The following is a 21,491-nucleotide window of genomic DNA, read 5'->3' on the forward strand; positions in this document are numbered from 1 at the left end:
CCTTGTGTGTATGGAGGAAAAATGAAAGGAATTGTGTGTCTGTGTGTGTGTGTGTGTGTGTGCGATTACGAGGAAGGAGATGGTGGAGTGGAGGGAGTGTGAACATCCTTGTTTCTACTCGTCTGGGAAATTAGTTTGTCACCGTTGGGCTTCTGTCCAGGGAGAGAAGGATGCAGAGAGAAGGAGAAGGAGCAGACAGACAAAGAGAGAGTTTTAATGAGTGAGAGAGAAAAGTGTCAAATGTGTGTACTGGAGGGTCTGCAAATATTTACGACACACAGAAGTCTTTGCCACTAAAGTCCCAAGTAGAACTCCACCAGCGACAATGTTCGTGGAAGATTATTTGCCTGGGAGATGTAGTTCTGTTGAGGATTAATGAATGTGTGTCTGTGTACTACGCTATTGGCAGTAGGCCACTATGTTATGTACTCAAAGATCTGTCATGCCCCATTAGTGTCCTCTGACCCCCGTCAAAGCATACATTGCCTCTGGTTCAACAGAAAATGACGAACCCACTCGACTCAGATGCTCCGACACTCACAAGCTAACGAATATAAACCAATGCGATCCTATTCATATTTCTCCCCCCTTTTTTGGTGGTACAATATCTCTTAGGCGCAGCGCCTTGCTAATCCTGCTCATGATTCACAGAGAAAAATCCACCTTTAATAATTGATGTGACATCATAGATGCGCTGTAGAGGAGGAAATGAAATCTGAAGAACGACAGAACATCAAAGCTTCTCGCCAACTGACTGTTACCATTGTTTGGTAAGACAAGAAGACAAAACACAGAATAATCCTTTGTTAGGGCCTTACAGAAACATATTTTCATTATCTTGCTCTATTTATTTATTTATTTCTTCATTACATTTTTCAAAGCCAGTCCAAACTAGACTATTAACGCTAAAACATGCACAATAACTATAGGCCTACTTTCACCATCATTTAATTGGATTCTCTGCGTGAGAACACATTGGGAGGAGAACATTCAGCCTGGCGGTTAAAGAAGTGGTGTATCGGCGGTATTATACGAGTCTGAAACAGGGCATAATCTTCTAGACAGGATGTAGGTCATTTTGATGCTTGCGGCTCAGACGGTAAGCTAGCGTTACCGTGTCGGAGTGAGCTAACCTTCGTCCGCACCGCATCAGCAGCTTTCAGAACGATGAACCGGCAGAAGCCCTGGTCGGAGTGTCCGCTGGTAGTGTTACCACATCCTGGCGGTTGGCAAGGGCTGTTTTCTGACATGATGCTGTTTCACACTAGTGCAAAGTGCAGGTGGCAGACACGCGAGAGCGCGAAAACGTAGGCCTAACTGTTCTGCAACTTCCTAGTGCAAGGCTGGGGGGCTGCTGGGGGCAGAACACTTCCTCGTCCATTAATTGTACAGAGCGGGACAAGTTATCATTTACTTACTTTTCAGCGTGAGAAATTAATACAAGATGTTGCGTGATAGCGTGAAAAATGGTTGAAATGCGGGAGTCTCACGGCGGATACGTGAGACTCGAGAGAAGCCTGTGTGATCAAAAGATCGTTTGTTAGTTTACGTGTGCGTTCAAACTCACACACTTATTTTCGTCCACAAATCTCTGGTCAGTGTTGTCAACCATCCTGTCGGTTTTTATAGCCCCCCTCCACCTCCCTCCTGTTGCTTCTGTTACCATGGCTCCCCGGGAGCCGACAGAGCGCAGGGCATTTCTTTGTTCCCCTCTGCAGAGCTTTTCTGTGGTCTCTCTCTGATAAGATCCGCTTGTCTCTCTTTGTTATGGCTGAGGAGGACGTTTTCTCCTCAGCCCGGGTCAAATAGGTTGAGTCCACCTGGTTCTCGACATCTCCTTATTTGTATCATGTTAAATGAATAACCTTACTTTCACAGTTTTAATTTTTGTTTATTTAACATCCTTCTCTTATCCCTGAACTGTTCTCTGGCAGAAAAGCTCTGCATTGTGGACTCTCAATGTAATGTTTCAAGGTATTACTGTCTCCAGCTTGGTTAAGTTAAAGACTACACTCCTCTGTACAGACTCAAAGGTATGTTTGTTTTTGAAATCTAATTAGACCCTGTGTGCATCTTTGTATGCCGTTACTAGAGGAATCCATCCTTGAACACAACAATCAAGGGTTTCCAAATGTTTTTGCACATTTCCATACAGATTGAAATTTGCTGAGGGGAAGAACAAAAAAAATCTCCAAGTTTCCAGCCTCATGAAACCAGGGTGCTGGTTGTGATCTGTCAGAGCGTGTCACACACACACACGTGATGGCACGGTTCACATCCAGAACACTGGCGTTGCTAGGCAACTAGAGGTCAGAGGTCAGAAGAAATGCACTGGCAGGATAGCGGGGTAGGTTGGCACCGAGCTAGCAAACACCACACGTGTTTGTGTGGAGTGTAAATCCTTTTGTAGCCAGATAATATGTTGGCTCAGTTCCATGTGGGGGTCCAAGTGTTTGTGATGGGCTGGACTGTGGAGAATGTGTGAAGATTGGTTGTGTTTTACTGTGTGTGTGTGTGTGTAGCTAGCGGCCTTTGTAGAGAGGGACTTGGCAGTGGGATCTGCAGGGAGCACACAGCAGTTTGACTTTTCATCCTGGTGCTGAAGCAGATCCAGAACATTCTCATAGGTGAATGTACTGGCAGCATGCCAGAGCGTTTTCCCTTACGGACTGAGCACCACCAAAGTAAGGCTCTAACGCTAGCTGCAAGCGCTAAACTCCTACAGTAGAATCCGTTGACTGTTTGGTGGTTTAAATCTCATGTTGGGTGGTCTGTGCTGTTTTAAGAAGACCTAGTGGTCTTCATGTTAATGTTGTTACACTCAGCTTTTATTGACTTGTTATTTCCACCTTTTCCTCACTTTCTCTCTGCCACAGGTCGACTAAAACACACCCTGGGCCCGTGGTTCATTTGAGTGACAGCCCAAAGGATGAAGGCAAGGTGAGTGGGCTAAAGGCTAAGAAAAAAACAAACCACTTTCTTTCTCTCCTTTTTTGTAGAAACGGTTAGCCGTTAGCTGCTGTTAGCTTGCCTCACTCTCGCCGCTCTCTCAGGACTCTGGTGGGTCGATCAATGCCCAGTTCACACAACACCCCCCAGTTAGAACTGCGCTCTGTTAGTTAGCCCATTAATCTCAATGCCCCTATATGATTCACTGATGCTAATGCTAACATCGTGAGCATCAGCCCTCTAAGGCTAGCGATCTTCCTTATCCCGGTAGGCGGTACCGTGGGAGATTTCTCTCCAGGGGAAAGGTTTCGGTCGGGTCAGTTGACGGTCAGAATCAGTAAGCACAGCTCTGTGGCTACGAGGAAGGAAGCATCAAGGGGAATTGATTTGCTGAAGTCTTCTTGGCACTCGATGTGTGTGGGTTGCCGGGTGTGAAAATAGACTGAGAAGCTGTCAACAGGAAGATGCAAACAGGGAGGGAGAAACAAACCTGCAGAGTGTTTACAATGGCCAGAGTGGAATCTTGTTCAAGTTTTTTTTTTTGTTGCCGTTCTTAGGCCAGCCATATTTCAGCATCTTGATCTCTTCTGTGTGTATTCTGCCATGAAATACCCATGTGCTACATGTATGATGTGTTTTGGGTATGGCTTTTTATACATTTCCATCTGAGTTCCCCCCTGCCCATCCTATCTGTTATCTATTACAATGTTCTAACTCAGTGGTTCTCAAGCCTAGTCCTCAAGTACCCCCTGTCCTGCAAGTTTTAGATATTTCCCTGTTCCAACACACCTGATTCAAATGAATGGTTGTTAGCAGGCTTCTGCATAACTAGATAACGACCCCTTCATTTGAATAAGGTGTGTTGGAGCAGGGAAACATCTAAAACATGCAGGACAGGGGGTCCCTGAGGACCAGGGTTGAGAACCACTGCTTTAACTACATGTGTGTTTTTATGGATGTTCTTGTACCCCACACACGCGTGTGCGAGTCAGATGGTTTCCCGAGCGAGGCTGAGGGTGGCGGCGTGCAGCCGGGCTGTTTTCCGGCCCACCTGTTCTCTGTGATCTGTGGCTCCACTCAGACAGTTCTCTCCACGGGGGTCTGTCTCATCCTCCCCAGAGACGCACGTCCTTTAAATACCCCTCCGCATCGCTCTCCCTCTCTCTCCCCCCGGGGCTGGGGGGGGGTGTGTGTGACAGGCGATGCTCTCCGTTTAGCCCCCTCCTCACTCTCTGAAGGTGTATTTAGGGGATGTTTTGAGTGTGTTATTGTGGGGGGGGGGGGGGGTTGGTAGATACTGTCTTTTGTCTTCCCTTACTCTGTGCTTGGCGCTCAAGCGTATGTCGTCTTGTGTGTTTGTGTGTGTATACTTCAGTTGACGGCAGTGTTTATGCAGTGAAGCGTTTCGCAGGCAGGATGTTTGTCCCAGCCGTGTGTGGTTTTCTGCGTGTGTGCAAATGTTTTTAGCTCTGTGATAGTGTGTCTCGGCTTGCCTCCTGTAGTCTTGCTGCTGTTTACTACCAGTAGGCCTACTATTACAGATCAAATCCACGTGATGATTGTTGTTCTCGCACATACTATGATTACTCTGTTTTTCTCCGTCTTCCTCTCTGTTTCTCTCTGTGTATAGCCCCTGCTCACCTCCCACATCTCATTAATCCAAAAACTGCTGACTTAGATTTTTAAAATTTTGCTGACAAAGGCCACATCTTTTTGTATATCCTTCCTCTCTTCTACTCTTTCTCAGCATCTCTCTCTCTCTCTCTCTCTCTCTCTCTCTCTCTCTCAAATATATATATGAACCCAACCTTTTGCTCTCGAGAAATCACCCAGATTTTAGCTTCTGCTTCCTCATCCTAACCCGTAAATCCTCTTCAAACCACACACACACGTGCGCGCACACACATGGGTAAAGCCAGCCAGCAAATAGCCTTTGTGTGTTTAGTGGTTCACTATTGGTGGGGATCATCCTTCCCAATCCTCCCTAATCACATCTCACTCTGGAGAAGGAGCTCACGAGAGTTACCAGCCAGGCACTAGAGAGTGTGAAGGGGGAAGAGAGGGAGAGGGAGAGAAAGAGGGGGAAGAGAGGGAGAGGGAGAGAAAGAGGGGGAAGAGAGGGAGAGGGAGAGAAAGAAGGGGAAGAGAGGGAGAGGGAGAGAAAGAGGGGGAAGAGAGGGAGAGGGAGAGAAAGAGGGGGAAGAGAGGGAGAGGGAGAGGGAGAGAAAGAAGGAGAGCGAGAGGGAGAGACAGAGAGAGGGAGAGAGACGGAGAGACAGAGAGAGGGAGAGAGAGAGGGAGAGACAGAGAGAGGGAGAGAGATATAGAGACAAAAGTAGGAATTATTTAGATATTTATAGAGAGGAAAATTGGGGTGCACTGAGTGCAGAGTTGTTTACCAAGTCTGGCTTTAGTGTCATATTAGCGTCAAATTTTGTTGGGGCAGTTGAAGTGTCCTTAGCAGCAGTTTCCTAACGTGAGTCATATCTTGTGCTCTTTCCAATCCCAGAGTAAAGTTTTTGGACTTCTCATGAAGTTAACGATACAAATTCAGAAACGTCCTCCTCTGTACTCTAACTTGTTTCTTCTTCCTGTTCTTCTTCCTTTCCTCATGTCACTCATCCCTCACAGCTGTTGATTGGGTTTGAGAGTGGGACCGTCGTTCAGTGGGACCTCCGGGCTAAGAAGGCAGACTACAGAGTCTCCTATGATGAGGTGAGCTTGCTCCACACACTTTCACCAGGTACTTCATCTTATCCTCCACTTGTAATGCATGATATCCCGTTCTTATTAGATTGTTCAATTAATCACATCGTACATGTCAGGCTAAAGTATAAATACCCCCTATGAATTGGCACCTGTAAACGCTGTCACCTTGTGTACTCATTGGGTAGTCTAGAGACCCCTACCTTTTCTCCTTTTCGGTGTTATTTAGCCTCTGTGGCCTTGAAGCCGCTCTGAAATAAAACCTTTCAGACTCGTACAATTAGCCCACATGTTAGCGGCAAGCCTGTCTTAAGAGCGGATCTGCCCGCGCATCTCTTATCTCTCCTTAGAGGAAGTGTCGGAGTGCTGTTAATTATCCCTCTCTTGATGCATACCCATCTCTGGTGTCTAGCATCTATCGAGAGAGGGAGGGAGGGAGGGAGGGAGGGAGGGAGGGTGAGAAAGAGAGAAAGAGAGAGAGAGAGGGAGGGGGTGGAGAGGGAGAAAATTATCATCGAGCTTCTGAGCATCCGAGACAAAACACATGAGCAGCATTGAGACACATTGAGACAACAGGAGCTCTCTGTCAGAGAGGTGAAGTGTTTCAGAGAGGGGCAGTGTTTCAAAGAGGGGCAGTTTTTCGCTACTTGTTGAAACACACACTCTCTTTCTCTTTTCCGTTTTTCTTTTTGTTTGTTTGTTTCTCTCTTTCTTTCCTTCTCTCTTTCTCTCACTCTGATTTTATTGATCATTTCCTCCGCAGGAAGAAAACCAATCCCATTTCAAAGGCTGACAGATGAGCTGGAAGACACCTATAGTTTGTAATTAGTACGGTGTGATTAACTGAGTGATTTCTGCCTTGACAATTTTTTACTCGCTTCATTTCAATCAGGAAACCTCAAAGGACTTACCTCGCACACCTGCGCGCTTCTGACAAAAATGATAACAAATAAGGGGGCTATATTTTTTCTTTCCGGAATATCGAATGAACAGGAAAGATCAAACGCATTTAATAACCTTTTTGTTCTTGTTATGTTCTTATCATGTGGCAGTCCACCAGCAGGCTCATTTCCATGAGCTAAACTAATTGGATTGCTGTATTGATTTTTAACACGATAATGAATCGGATGTGGGGTGACTGTTACATACGAAGGTTTGACGCTCTCTGCACCTGTCCATTTCCTTAGTTTTCCCCCCTTCTTCCTCTTCCTGTCTCTCATGGTGTAGCTGTGATATTGATCTTCCCCTTCTCACAGCCCTCCTCAGGCTGCTCTCATTTACGAGCCTCGTCATAGACCATCGGGTCTCTAACTTCCTCTCTTTCGCAGCACGAGTTTTCGCATCATGATTCCCAACGAACCTCGCACGGGCGCCAGTACAGGAGTGCAGGAGCCAAACTTCATCTTAGGAAGTGAAATTTGATGGCTCGGAATGGAAACGTTACAGCAAACCCTGACCCGTTCTGCTCTGCTCTGCCTCTCCCTCGCCAGGCTATCCATTCAGTGAGCTGGCACCACGAGGGGAAACAGTTCATGTGCAGCCACTCAGACGGAAGTCTGACACTGTGGAACCTCCGGAACACGGCCAAGCCCTTCCAGATCACCTTTCCTCACGGTGAGACACACACAGGCGTGCACGTCCACACTCGCGTTGTCACGGTCAAAGTCTGGGGTGCCAGGCAGACAAAGCCTACGAGAGAGATTGACTCTCCATAAGGTGAAGGCCGTACACACACACACAAACACACAAACACACTCACACATGAGTACACACACAAACACACTCTGGACCCAGCACGTCATTACCCTGACCCTGCCCTTTCATCTGTTCATCTATTCGGTTCACTCGTCCTTATGGGATTTATTGACAGACCACATGTAGTGGGAGGGTGAGGAACTTGTAGAACAGACATCTAACCCCAGGTCAGGGCTCTGTTGAGCTCCCAGTCCTTACTCTCCCACCCACAAACTGAGACACTGACAGGAAACGGCTTTGATGAGCGACCAACTGCCGACAGCTGCGTCATTGCCGCCACACCCCTCCCAGCTGGTGGCCGTGGAGCCTGGATGGAGGGCTGTGTACGTAGGCGGCGCACTCTGACCCTGCAACTTCCAAGACGAAAACATCCCTCACTCTCTCTCACGTACATAAATACACTCGCACGCACGCGCACACACACACACACAAGTGGAAGAAGGGCACAAGAAGATGAGTAATGGCAACAGACTAAGATTTAGCTCAGTGCCTGACAGACTGTGTTGGTGTTGTCCGATCTGTTCAGAAATGAAATGAAAGAGAACCGTTTGGAGTATTCATAAACTGTAGTAACAAAGGAAATAACTCAGTAAATGTTCAAATCTCAGCGTCTCTGGGTGTGCTGTGATTTTGGGCTGGCTATGTCGCAAATAGCTTCTTTTTTGTTATTGTTTGCAACATAATTTCATGAGGGTCATAATGTTGTTTTGACGGGGGTACCAGGAAGGACAGATCCTCATCCAGATGCTGAGTCAGACCTCAGGGCACTTGTGTTCGTCAGTTCATCATCAGACGTGACTTTGGGAAAACCGAGAAATGTTACTTATCTCTCTCTCTTCCTTTGTTGTCTGCTGCCACTCATTTTCAAACGAATATAATTTGTTTTTGATACAAGCGACCTTTGTCAGTGAAGCCTAATTTAGGTTTAGAAAATCTACGAAAAAGCTATGATATTCTAATAAAAGTCTTCATTCTTCATCAGGTAAGATCCAGAAGGATGGCAGAAAGGAATCGTGTAAACCCATCCTGAAAGTGGAATACAAGACGTCAAAGAGCAGGTAAAGATCGTTCTTCTTCATCTGTAAGTAGACTCACCTCCATCAGACCCCAACTGCACTACGACTTGTGCTGTGATTAGCCAGAAAGTAGCTTCACAGAATGCTTTTGGGGGCCATCTGTCATGATATTCAGAGGTTAGTTGAGTCAATTCCTCACAGGGAACTGCAACCCTGAAACTCCCAACATTTCTCTTTGCCAAAACCTTTTAATCCTAGCATGTTTTCACTCGTTGAACTTCTAGAGGTCTTTTATGAAGTGGGCTGTAGTCTATTAAGACTAAGAACATGACAAAACAATGAGAAATATATAGCAAGCCTTTTAAAAAGGCATGTTGCATCGAAGACATCCTTTGAAGCATAATTCTCTTTTTGATGGATAGTCTTTGTTGTCTTTTTGGAGTCGGATGAGTGAGTTGTATTATCATTTATATTGCTCCCACCAATGTTTTTTAGGATAACAATGGGCCTTTATGCCTCATAGTTGTCGCATAGTTGAACACAAAAGAGGACACTTAAAATCACAGAGGCACAAAAAGCGACAGCGACATCTTGGTTGTCACGACGACATGCTCAGGCCCACTCAATGAATGGGGCGTTTTCGTGGCTTTTCTTAAAAGCATATGTATCGTTAAAGCGCTGGGGTGACTGTCCCAGGACATGCCCCCTGGGGTCAAACATTCAGGCTCACACTCTGACAGGGAATGAGGCTGAGTCATTCTTGTGCTAACTCTCTGGCTAGCTAGGCTAACTCTCTGGCTGGCTAGGCTAACTCTCTGGCTAGCTAGGCTAACTCTCTGGCTGGCTAGGCTAACTCTCTGGCTAGCTTGGCTAACTCTCTGGCTGGCTAGGCTAACTCTCTGGCTAGCTAGGCTAACTCTCTGGCTGGCTAGGCTAACTCTCTGGCTAGCTTGGCTAACTCTCTGGCTGGCTAGGCTAACTCTCTGGCTAGCCAGGCTGGACACACATGTACTCCACGGCCCCTGAGCCAGGCAGCTGAGAGGCTGAAACTCTGAAATGTGGACCCATGTTTGCAGGCAGGCTGGGTTTTGTTGTTGCCATGGTTTACAGTGAAACTGAGGCTTGTTTCCTCCGGGAGAAGCCCACTTTCCCTTCTCCAGTTTTCCCCCCTTTGACTCAGTGTACCGGCTTGACCGGTTGTTTCAGTCCCATACTGATGCAGTACTCGTCTTCTAAAACATGTTCACGATGACGTCACGAGCCTCACGATGCCCTCACTGAAGAGCCTCTCTGACTTCACAGCAGCGAGCCGTTTGTCATCTTCTCCGGTGGGCTGTCATACGACAAGGCTGGACGGCGACCCACGCTGACCATCATGCACGGCAAGGCCATCACCGTCCTGGAGATGGACCACCCCATCGTGGAATTCTTAGTTCTCTGTGAGACTCCGTACAACAACGGTGAGTGGTGTGATGTCACACTGGGGGTGGTGTGATGTCACAGTGGGGGGCGGTGTGATGTCACAGTGGGGGGCGGTGTGATGTCACAGTATGGGGTGGTGTGATGTCACAGTGGGGTTGGTGTGATGTCACAGTGGGGGGTGGTGTGATGTCACAGTGGGGTGGTGTGATGTCACAGTGGGGGTGGGGGGGTCGGGGGGGAGTCGAATGGGGGTTAAACCTCTCGATGTTCAATTTGTGAAGGGATTTAGTTGGATTTCGCTTGTTCCTTTGTGTTGGTTAGCTGGCTCACTGCCAAAAGTTTTTTTTTTTTTTTGTGTCTGTGTGTGTGTAAATTGTGTTCGATCCCCCTCCCTATGTCTCTCCGTCTGTCTCTGTTGTTTTTTCTCTCTTTCTTTTTTCTCCCTCCCTCCCTCTTCTTCTCTCTCTTCCTCCCCCTTGTTCTGATAATTGACTCTAATCACAGTCCAAGCTGTGATGGTAACGAGCACCTTGGCGAGGCCTTAAACGTCTCCCTCTGTCTTGCACCTGCGCAGAGCTTTGCTGCTCGCGTTAGTCAGTCTGGTCCCAGCACAGAGTCTAAAACAACTCCATCACAACAGTTTTGAGGAATTTGACAAGCGATGAAACAAAAGAGAAATCCAAGCCTTCGAACCTCTCCCAACTCCCTGTTTTGTTTGTGGTGTTTCATGAATGTGTTTCACCTCCCATGGGACTGAGGTTGGGATTCACATTTGAGTCATTTAGCAGACTATTATCCAGAGCAACTTACAGTAAGTACAGGGACATTTCCCCTGAGGCAACTAGGGTGCCTTGCCCAAGGACACAACGTCAATTGTAGCACGGCCAGGGATCAAACCGGCAACCTTCTGAGTAATAGCCCGATTCCATAACTGCTCAGCCATCTGACTCTTCCTGTCCACCGTGTTTCCACAGAGGTCCAGGAGCCCTATGCGGTGGTGGTTCTCCTAGAGAAGGACTTCATTGTGGTTGATCTGACGCAGAGCAAGTAGGTGCACACACACACACACACAGACACACACACACAACCCAACACACACATGTGACTTACCACACAAACACTATACACGCGCTGTTTCTCCTTCACACACTCTTTCTCACCAACACACATGCACGCACACACACACACACACACACACACACACACACACACACACACACACACACACACACACACACACACACACACACACACACACCCTCTCCTGCTGGGGCTCCTCACCAGCTCTCAGCCTGCATGTGGCAGATGAGGAGGAGAAAGCTGTGGGACTAAACAGGCCAGCCTGTCACCCCATGATGTGATTGGCTGTGACATCGTCACCTAGGCACCAGGCCCAATCTTAGACACATTAGAGTGCCCCTCCCTAACCACACATTACATTAACCACACACAACACCCCACTCTGACAATAGGCCCAAAACTCCATATGGGGACTCGACCAAGAAGAGGCAAAGAGTCGCGTCTGGTCTTGTGCTTGGAAAAGAAAATCGAACGTGTGACTTTGCCTTGAGACAAACTTGACACTTGCCAAGACACATCCCTGCGACTACAGTGCTGGGAGAGCAACGTGGCGTCGCTAAGTGAGATGAAGCTGTCTGACAGTTGCAGCCCAAGGTCAAGGCTTCTTCCTCCTATAACAGGGACAGGGAAGGTCTGCCAACAGCCCACACCAGACGCCTCTCATACTTAGATGAAGGTGACTGAGGTGTCATTTCGTCCCTGCTAGTTTATCAGCCCCAGATTGTCTGCGTGTATGTGATTAAGTGGTCGTTCCAAAGCCCTAATTGGCTGATTTGGTACTTAATAGCTCTTTAATTGGAGCGTCCTCTGGTCCCAAGTGTCTCAAAAGCACACGGAACAACTGATGAATGGACACATCCCAGGACAGGTTTGTTTGTGCGCTGTGCCGCAGAAGCAGATACACACTTTGACCCGTGTGTTTGTGTGTGTGTGTGTGTGCACGTACCTGTGTGTGCCTTCCTTGCAGTTTCCCCATCTTCGAGAACCCCTACCCCATGGACATCCATGAGTCCCCGGTCACCTGTACGGCCTACTTTGCAGACTGCCCTCCGGACATCATCCCCAACCTCTATTCCATAGGAGCCAAGCACAAGAAGACTGGCTACAGCCAGAAGGTGTGCTGCAGGGGGGGGCGTTTGGGTCGATTTCTAGGCTGAATCCTCCTTAGGCAATGCTTTATCTGTACAACAGCTGGGCTTGTATGCGTATGGAGAATATATTGTAACTCATGATTCACAGATTGGTTCTGTTACGACCAAAACTACATATGAAGCGAAGCCTAAAGGGCAAGGATTTCCGATCAGTAATACACAGACGCGGCAATATGCCGCCTCATTTCTTGCTGTCAGTGCACAGCCTTCCTTTGTGTGACACGCTTCCTGCTAGACCACCCCCACGCTAGGCTGTGACCGTGCGACTGCTCTCATCACTAGTGTGTTCTCATAGCGTGTTTTCTCATAGCGTGTGCTCATAGCGTGTTCTCATAGCGTGTGCTCATAGCGTGTTCTTATAGCGTGTGCTCATGGCGTGTGCTCATAGCATGTTCTTATAGCGTGTGCTCATGGCGTGTTCTCATAGCGTGTGCTCATAGCGTGTTCTTATAGCGTGTGTTCTTCCTTCCAGGAGTGGCCCGTGAGCGGAGGAACGTGGACCTTGGGTTCTCAGACATACCCGGAGATCATCATCACCGGGTAAGCATGCGGCCGCTGTTCCACCGCACCACGCCCGCAGAACACCAACCCCTTCCCCCTGTTCCACCGCACTACGCCCGCGGAACACCAACCCCTTCCCCCTGTTCCACCGCACTATGCCCGCGGAACACCAACCCCTCCACTGGTTCCACACAGCCACAGTTCTGCGCCAGGATCCTGAATACATTTCCTCAGACTTATACTATGAATGTTTTACACCTTTTCAAACTTGCCACCCCTGCAGCTTGTGTGCTGGGTAATAACAGTGGCAGGCCGACTATTTGACCAAAACATGTCGATCTGACTGCATTGTTTTGTAAGAGTCCGGGGCAGGATATTGACTGTGTTTAAGGCGCTGTGGGCGACGGTAGGTATTGCTGAAGAGGTCAGCCACTGAGCCACTGAAGAGGTCAGCCACTGAGCCACTGAAGAGGTCAGCCACTGAGCTCCATTCAGCTGCAGAGGAAACACTCTGCAGAGAGAGAGAGAGAGAGAGAGAGAGAGAGAGAGAGAGAGAGGAAACACTCTGCACTCCCCAGGGTTTCTCTGATTGGAGAGAAGTCTGACTCAGAAATGCACCATGATCTGATCTCTCTCTCTCTCTCTCTCTCTCTCTCTCTTTCTGTCTCTCTCTCTCTCTCTCTCTCTCTCTCTCTCTCTCTCTCTCTCTCTCTCTCTTTCTTATATTCTGTCGCTCTCGCTTTCCTGTTCTTTGTACAGACACGCGGACGGGTCTATCAAGTTTTGGGACGCCTCTGCAAGTGAGTTCACCGTCTTTCTAGCCTCTGGTTTAACCCCCCAACACGTTGTGCCGACTGAGCCACATGTCAACATTCACACCAAAGAGAGCACCGTTTAGGCTGTTTGAGTCTGTCACGCAGCAAACAGCTGGCACACGGCTCATGACAGATTAGTATAGTTATGACAAAGAAATGCCCAATCCCCAACCCTACCCCCGACCTCACCCTCTACCCCCAAAGCCCACCCCTACACCACTTCTACCCCCAACCTCACCCCCTACCCTCACCTACACATGGATGAACCCAAACCCCCTATCTCTCCCTCCCTCCGGCCCCTCCAGTCACGCTGCAGATGCTGTACAAGCTGAAGACGTCCAAGGCGTTTGAGAAGCCCAAATGTGGGGAGGGTGGCCGCGCGGCCGAGCTGGTGGAGGAGGACCCATACGCCGTGCAGATGGTCAGCTGGTGCCCAAACAGCCGGCTGTTCTGCGTGGTGGGCATCTCAGCACACGTCATCCTCTACCGCTTCAGCAAGCACGACGCCAACACACAGATAGTGGTGAGTCCTTTGTACTCACGTGTGTGTATGGGGTGTGTGTGTTGGAGTGGGGTGTGTGTGTTGGAGTGGGGTGTGTGTGTGTGTGTTGGAGTGGGGTGTGTGTGTGTGTTGGAGTGGGGTGTGTGTGTTTGGGGGGGACTCTAAGGCTCACTTCGGGGCAGCTTCTGAAGAAGGAAACTTTCTCGCCTCCTTTTTTTTGTTCCCTTGTCGTCTCTGAATTGTCTGTAGAGTCATCCTTGGAAAGTCTGTTGTGTAGACTGATATGTTTGTGACTGAGGAGAATACCTGGGTGAGATCATCAGCTGGGACATTTCCCTCCAGCTGGTGACTTTCCGCCGTGCTTTGATCACCACGCATATTTCACGTGTGTCGGTTGAGACTTCTCTGTAACACACAGCCTACTGTGTGTGTGTGTGTGTGTTGCGTCTCCCAGTCGTTAGAGGTGCGTCTGCAGTGTGATGGGGATGATGTCATCTCTCCGTCAGAGACAGAGAACCAGCCCTGCTTCTCGGAGCCCAGCTCCCACTCTCTCCAGCAGCACCAGCCTGTCAGCCCCGGGGCCAGGACCCCGGAGGGCTCCAGGGACAGCTCCCCCTTCCTCAAGTAAGACAGCCTCCCATCACAGAGCAGGGACTTCCTGAAATACACTGTAGGCACTGGGCGAAGACTCACCAACGCTTGATCTTCTTCTGCTGATTCCCTCACCTCTCTCTCCCTTTACCTTTCCCCCACTCTCTCTCTCCTCGCCCTCCCCTCTCTTCTCCCTATCCCCCCCCCCCCCCCCCCTCCCCAGGGTGAAGAGTCGCCCGGTGCGGATGCCTCCAGGCTACCAGGCTGAGCTGGTGGTGCAGCTGCTGTGGGTGGATGGAGAGCCTCCCCAGCAGATCACCAGTCTGGACATCAACTCTGCCTACAGGCTGTGAGTCTGGCTCCGCCCCCCTCTCCTGAGTCTGGCTCCGCCCCCCCCCTCCATGTACAGCCGGACCTGTCTCTGTCTCTCTGTCTGGCTGTCTCTGTCTCTCTCTCCCTTCTCAACCTGTCTGTCTGACTGTCTGTTTGTCTGTCTCTCTCCCCCTTCTCAACCTGTCTGTCTGACTGTCTGTTTGTCTGTCTCTCTATCCCTTCTCAACCTGTCTGTCTGACTGTCTGTTTGTCTGTCTGTCTGTATCTCCCTTCTCAATCTGTCTGCTTTCTCTCTCTCTCTCTTTCTTTTGTCTTAACTTTTGTGTTACTGGCTGACATGTTTTTATGCAAGTCATCCTTTTTGTTTCACAGTTCTCGGTCCATCTCTCTGTTTTTAGTCTCGCCTCTCCAACTACTACTGTACTGTACAGCACACTCAAACGAAAAGCTTTTGTCCTCTGTCTTCTGCGTACACATAAGTACAACCAGTCTGTTTCTACTCAGCCATCCTTCTGCGCTTTGTGTGTCTCCCATCTGAATGCCCTCCTCCTCCTCCTCCTCTTCCTCTCTCTCCACCTCTGTGTTCATCAGCCCTCAACACTGTTCCCCACATGGGCCTAACAGATTCAAGGCTGGAATGGCCGCCACCGAATGAATGTGAATTAGTTTGTTTGACCCTGACGCGTTTTTTCCTAATTCTCATCTATGATTCAATAGCAGACGATGGTGTTCACAATCAGTGAAACATGATTGGAAAAAGTCTGGAAAATATGCATGCGTCCTTCGCTGGGGGGGGGGGAAACTAGCGTCTGACTGAACTCGCTGAAGTCCCTCTAAGCGAAGGGAATCAATAAAGCGCCTCAAGGCCATTTCTAAACTTTTGCTCTGAGTGGTTAGTTATTTGTAAAAGGCCAGGCATTGAGCAGCCTTTTCAAAGACTACACTGATGGAATCATTGCAGAAGGTCAGTTGTCCTTGCTCCACAGGAAGTTATTCAAATGTAGAAATGTGTTTTTCATATTCTTAGTTTATGAATTCTAACTTGATCTCTCAGCTGTAGTCAGTGGTGTTAGTGCAGTTAACCACTGGGTAGTCATCGTGTGTGATTTTCTCTGATACACAAGTGATTTCCTCAAATTACTGTGATTGGAACTTCAAAAAACGGACCAAGGCTTTTTCAGGGTATTTCTGAAGGTTACACACTTGCAAGTGGAAATCCTGCCCTATCAGATTGGTCATGAAAAGTGAAATATGTTATATGTTTACACAGGAGTGTTCATGTATCCTGATGTGTGTGTGCTTGTGTGTACGCCTGTGGCTGTTGGTGTGGATGTCCTGTGTGTGTTTGTGTGTGTGTGTGTGTGTGATGGACCCCAGTCTAGCGATTGGGAACTGTAATGGCCTAGCGGTGGTGGACTATCTCCAGAAGACCATCCTGCTCTGCATGTCTACAGTAGATTTGTATGGAGGTGCAGACCCTTACCAACGGCTCACGCGCTCCCCCCGCAAGAACAGGCAGTCCACCTCAGGTAGGAGCTACACACACACACAAGTTAATGATGTACACACAAAAGAAATTCATGGACACACGTAACTTCTCACACATAGGCATTCTGCTTTTATTCTCTATCCCTTTCTCTCTGTCTCTGTCTCTCTTTCTTTCTCTCTCTCTGTCTCTCTTTCTCTCTTTGTCTCTCTCTTTCTCTCTCTCCATCTCTCTCTCTCTCTCTCTCTCTCTCTCTCTCTGTCTCTCTCTTTCTCTCTGTCTCTCTCTCTCTCTGTCTCTCTCTTTCTCTCTCCATCTCTCTGTCTCTCTCTCTGTTTCTCTCCCCATCTCTCTCTGTCTCTCTGTCTCTCTCTCTTTCTCTCTCTTTCTCTCTGTCTCTCTCTCTGTTTCTCTCCCCATCTCTCTCTGTCTCTCTCTTTTTCTCTTTCTCTTTCTCCGTCTCTCTCTGTCTCTCTCTCTTTCTCTCTGTCTGTCTCTCTCTCTCTCTCTCTCTCTCTCTCTCTCTCTCTCTCTCTCTCTGTCTCTCTCTGTCTTTTGTCATGGTCTAACTTCCTGTCCCTGAGCTCTGTCACTACCTTCACTACTCCTGGTCTTTCTTCTTCATGATTCAGACTACAGATTATCTCTGCTGTCCTTAATCCTCCCTGTCCCCTCTTTCAGAGTCCCCCCTCTCAGTGTCCCTCCCACACACACACACACACAAACACACATCAACAAGAACATGCCAGGGATCACAGTGTGACCAAGGTTGCATGTGACAGGCTGCATTTCACGGTGGCATTATGTGCATGTTGTCGTTTGATTTCTCTGTTCTCTTTCTGTCAGTCCTGCTTGAGTCCTGCTCTGAGCGAGGGTCCCCAGTGGTGTCCCTCACAGACACTCCCCCGTCACCTACTAATCTGGACTGGTGCTGGGACAGAACTGGGACTACGTCAATCCTAGCCCCCCTTTAGCACTGCTCACTCAATCCCTGTTCACACACACACGAGCACCTCGCAACCACACACACTCATGCATGACGGAGGGCAAGGTTGTGGACGCTCACAGGCAAAGCCACGCAATCGTCAAGCATACACACACACACACACACACACACAGTTAACCTCCATCACATAACTGTCCTTGAACTGAGGACAGGAACTCAAGAATATTAACCAAAAATCAACATCTTTTTTTGTTTACTCTGAAATAACCTCTCCTGTGATTTCGGTACACCAGATACTCTATTTGATGTCAGGGTTTAAACACCCCGCTTCAATCGAAAATGGAGCGTTTTTTAATCTTGTGTAGCTAACTCCCACAAGCCTACCTGAATAATCCGTAGCGCTATTCAGTACTTTGTTATGGCAGGGTTCAGATGGGAGGGCGGCTGACTTTGAGGGCTTTGAATTCTCTCTTCATGCGCCGGTTGCGTAAGCCCCTTTATGGAGCAGAGCGCGCTTCTAAAACGGCTCTTTTGTCGAGTCTCACTAGGCAGCCTCCGTCAAATCAGCCCTGAGAAGAACCCTAAACATCTCTCCCCTCCTGCTTCCCCCCTGCTCCGCCCTGGCCCTGCTCCGCCCTGGCCCTGCTCCGCCCTGGCCCTGCTCCGCCCTGGCCCTGCTCCGCCCTGGCCCCCTCCTCTGTCTCGCTCTGGAACCCCCCCCCCAGAGACTCACCTCCTCTGGCCTGAACACCGTCCTTTTAGATGTTGTTGCCGCCCTGCATATTCATGTTTCTCTCAGTTCCTCCATCTCACAGTTACTGATGATTTCTACACCCGTGGTTCGAATTTGAGGTACATTACGTAACTTGTGTGCTGTATATGATAGATATGTGATGTATGATAGATTATTTCTTATATATGAAAGAACCCAGCTTCAGCTGTAGGGCATGACTGTTGATAGGCCGACTTTGTCCATGTTCATGTAGACTTTTTTTTAAGGCTAAAGTATTGCGAGACAGGGATTTTGTATCACAGTTGGATTCCTTTTAGGGTCACTCTCCATCCCTATGCGACGATAATCTGCCCTTCTGCGATTATTTGAATAAATAAATCAGTTTGGAACCTGGGTTTCTCTGTCTGTTTCTCCCTTTATACTAACTGGATTGCTGCTTGCTCTCACTTTTTTTCACTCTGGGCTTTTTGTGTTCTTTTTTCTCTCCCTCCACCTCCCCTCCACCCTCTCCCCCTCCACCCCCTCCACCCTCTCCTCCTCTTCCCTCTCCCCCTCCACCCTCTCCCCCTCCACCCCCTCCACCCTCTCCTCCTCTTCCCTCTCCCCCTCCACCCCCTCCACCCTCTCCTCCTCTTCCCTCTCCCCCTCCACCCTCTCCTTCTCCACCCTTTTGGTGACTGTGTGGCTCCTGCTGTGGGCATGTGGGCCTGCTAGCAGACTTTTGCATGCGCGGCCTGTCTAACCTTTATTCAGATTCAAAGAAAAGGATCCGTACGTCCTACCAGAGTAAGTCAGGCCTTCCTGAAGGCCGGGGGGACCGGGGACTGGGGACGCGCTGGGACCAGGGGACAGGGGGACAGGGGGAGGGGGACTCTGAGACGCACTAGAAAGATGACTGGAAATGACAGACAGAGGAATGACGCTGTGACATTTTTAGAGTCTCGTCCGAAAACACTTGTTATAGTAATAGTTAATAGAAGAATAGCGGAACGTGAGATGTCTGTGTTCCAGTCATGTCCTAGCGCTTCCGTGTGTCCTTCTGCCCGCATGTCCCTCTGATGTCATACCCTGTGTAATCAGTGGAGTACATACTATGCTATTTGAGTGACACACATGAGTTTTCTATACAAGACACTAATTAACGTAGCACAGAAAGTCCAGTGAATACATTTCCAATAGATTGTTAGGCACACTGTTCCATGGCAAAATCATATGTTCACTTTTCATAGCTGAGTACAAAGGTTTCATAACATTCTTCTTAATTAGAGATGGGATCAGAATATTCCGTTTCTATTACTTACTGTTTCAATGATCCATAGAACAGTTCCCGTATGAGAAATGGTTCCCGGATTAATTAATGCTACTGAAACTTCTTTGGCTTTTTGTTTCATTGTAGTCCATCAAAGTGTAAGATGTAACACAAGAGCTCCCTAGTAATACTGGTATACTCAGCATGAAAAGTGTACTTTGAAACAGAGCAATATATCCCAAGTCAATATTGTTTGCAGGTATGGTATTTAAGTATTACTTCTACAACGTTTATTCATTTATTTTTAGTTAGTTTTACAAAATGGTCATTTTAACGATCAAGTCCGAAAATCCTCTCCTGTATTCATCCCATTTGCCCTTCTACCCTCCTTCAAATTGTGTTTGTATGATTGAGGCCTGCACTGCCTAGATTTAGCCACAAGTACGACATCAACAGCGATGCGTAGTCCGGGAGCACTGAAGCTGGCTTCTGTAGACGAGGGAATGCTGTACATGGACTCTACGGCCTCACTGTACGCAGTCGGCGACCAGAAATGAGCACAGTGCTTCCATGCAGAGCAGGTGTCATCACGTGTCGTGTTCATATCCACTGATGCTGATGGTGTGCTAAACTAATCCTAAACTCTCAGACTGGATTTCTAAACGCCTCATTGTTACAATTGAAGTGAACGTGAGGCACTGACGGATAATGGCGGCAGTCGATTTATCAAACACGTAGGATTCAATTTCGTTCCCACGTCATCAGTAGAGATTGCAAATATGTCAGCCAGACATTCATTAAAGTAAAAAGCAAAAAAAAAAGAAAAAAGGAATCCTGTCTGTTGTTTCAGGGTCGACAACCAATCACAGCCAGGCATCATACGTGTGCGTGACCTGTGTGAGCACAGCTCTCATGAGCGTATCCACGTGTAATCCAACAGTCTCTCTCTCTGTCCCACCTCCCCTCTCTCCCTCGCTGTGGGCTGCAGGCCTTACGGAACTGTCTGACAACCAGGGGTCTCTGGACATGGAGAGGAGCAGGTCACCCACATCAGGTAAGGCTTCACACACACACACACACACACACACACACACCTGTGTGTGTCCCTTACTTGAACACACACGCATTCCAAAGCCCACCTGAACTCTTTGAAGTGTCGCCTCTGTTTGACTGTGTTTGGGTGTTTCTCTTCAACAGCACAGGGCCCTATAGGGGTATGGACACTGCACCTGTGAATACGGAGTGCCTTGTAACCTGAACTGAATGTTGCTAGTGCAAATGTGTCATTCGAAATGCAGGTGTCACACTCATCTTTTGTCACTTGCCAGGTATTGGATGCAAACATTCCTAATCTGGCATGAGAAATGAGACAATCGATGCCCCCTCGGGTCAACATCGCTGTGGGAATATTAATCCATCAGGGCTGGAGTCAGTGAAAGTAACAGATACTGCGGATTCAGAGCATTTTAGAGCCTTGATAATGAATCTTGGCAAAGTTTAAGCTGTTTTCCATTATCTGAAACACTAATTAACAGAGAGAGAGAGAGAAAGGGAGAGAGGGAGGAGAGAAGGAAATGACAGAGCATGCATGAGAGCAACAGAGAATTAAATAGAGAGAAAGAGGGAGAGAGAGAGAGAGAGAGAGAGAGAGAGAGAGAGAGAGAGAGAGATGGGTAGCCTCCAGGGCTACTAGATGAATGTGTTCGGAGCAAGTCGGCCAATGAGTGCAGAGCTCCAGGCCATGCGCCACACACTGATCTTGGATCAGAGAATTGCTTGTAACACCGCTAGTGTGTAGAGTGTGTGTGTTTCTGTGTGTGTCAGACATTCAGTCGGAAAAACTCACTCCCTCTCTGCTCCCTCTCTGCTCCCTCTCTGCTCCCTCTCTCTCTCTCTGTTCTCACCATCACTCTACCATGCTCGGAGCTATCCAGCTGTGTCTCTGAGCTGAGGAATTGCCAGGGTTAAGGCTGTGATATATTCCCTAATACTCTGCTGACGCAGGGGGTGGGGAGACCGCTAGGATGGCACGGCCGGCCCAGAGGCCATGGACTAAAAGTGTTGTGGTGCTGTTGGTGTAATGTCTAGATTTGCTTCTGTAATATAGTTAAAGCTGTGGGTATGCCTTGTTCGAGCTTCCCAGAGTGAAAGGCAGTATGTGAGATTAGGGTTCATTTGACTATCTTTAAATATTTTAAAAAGACTGTTAAATTAAACATGCTGCTGATTTAATTGCAGGATTCGTTTAGAGATTTG

General features: G+C 48.4%; 1 protein-coding gene across 1 annotated transcript; it reads left to right on the forward strand.

Annotated features, from left to right (window-relative positions):
• The first annotated feature begins 1,922 nt into the window (after positions 1–1,922).
• On the forward strand, positions 1,923–17,931 carry stxbp5l (syntaxin binding protein 5L). The gene is made up of 17 exons (XM_084689539.1): positions 1,923–2,033; positions 2,156–2,347; positions 2,523–2,684; positions 2,877–2,940; positions 5,581–5,664; positions 7,146–7,269; positions 8,393–8,468; positions 9,729–9,886; positions 10,823–10,895; positions 11,896–12,043; positions 12,552–12,619; positions 13,340–13,380; positions 13,701–13,918; positions 14,352–14,521; positions 14,712–14,837; positions 16,199–16,350; positions 17,154–17,931. Exons 6-17 carry the CDS (start codon positions 7,188–7,190, stop codon positions 17,279–17,281), a joined length of 1,440 nt encoding a protein of 479 aa, XP_084545665.1. The 5' UTR covers positions 1,923–2,033; positions 2,156–2,347; positions 2,523–2,684; positions 2,877–2,940; positions 5,581–5,664; positions 7,146–7,187; the 3' UTR covers positions 17,282–17,931.
• The last annotated feature ends 3,560 nt before the right edge of the window (positions 17,932–21,491 follow it).

The sequence above is a fragment of the Hypomesus nipponensis genome, chromosome 23 (assembly GCF_054491055.1).
Source record: "Hypomesus nipponensis isolate SF chromosome 23, ASM5449105v1, whole genome shotgun sequence".
NCBI classification, from domain to species: domain Eukaryota; kingdom Metazoa; phylum Chordata; class Actinopteri; order Osmeriformes; family Osmeridae; genus Hypomesus; species Hypomesus nipponensis.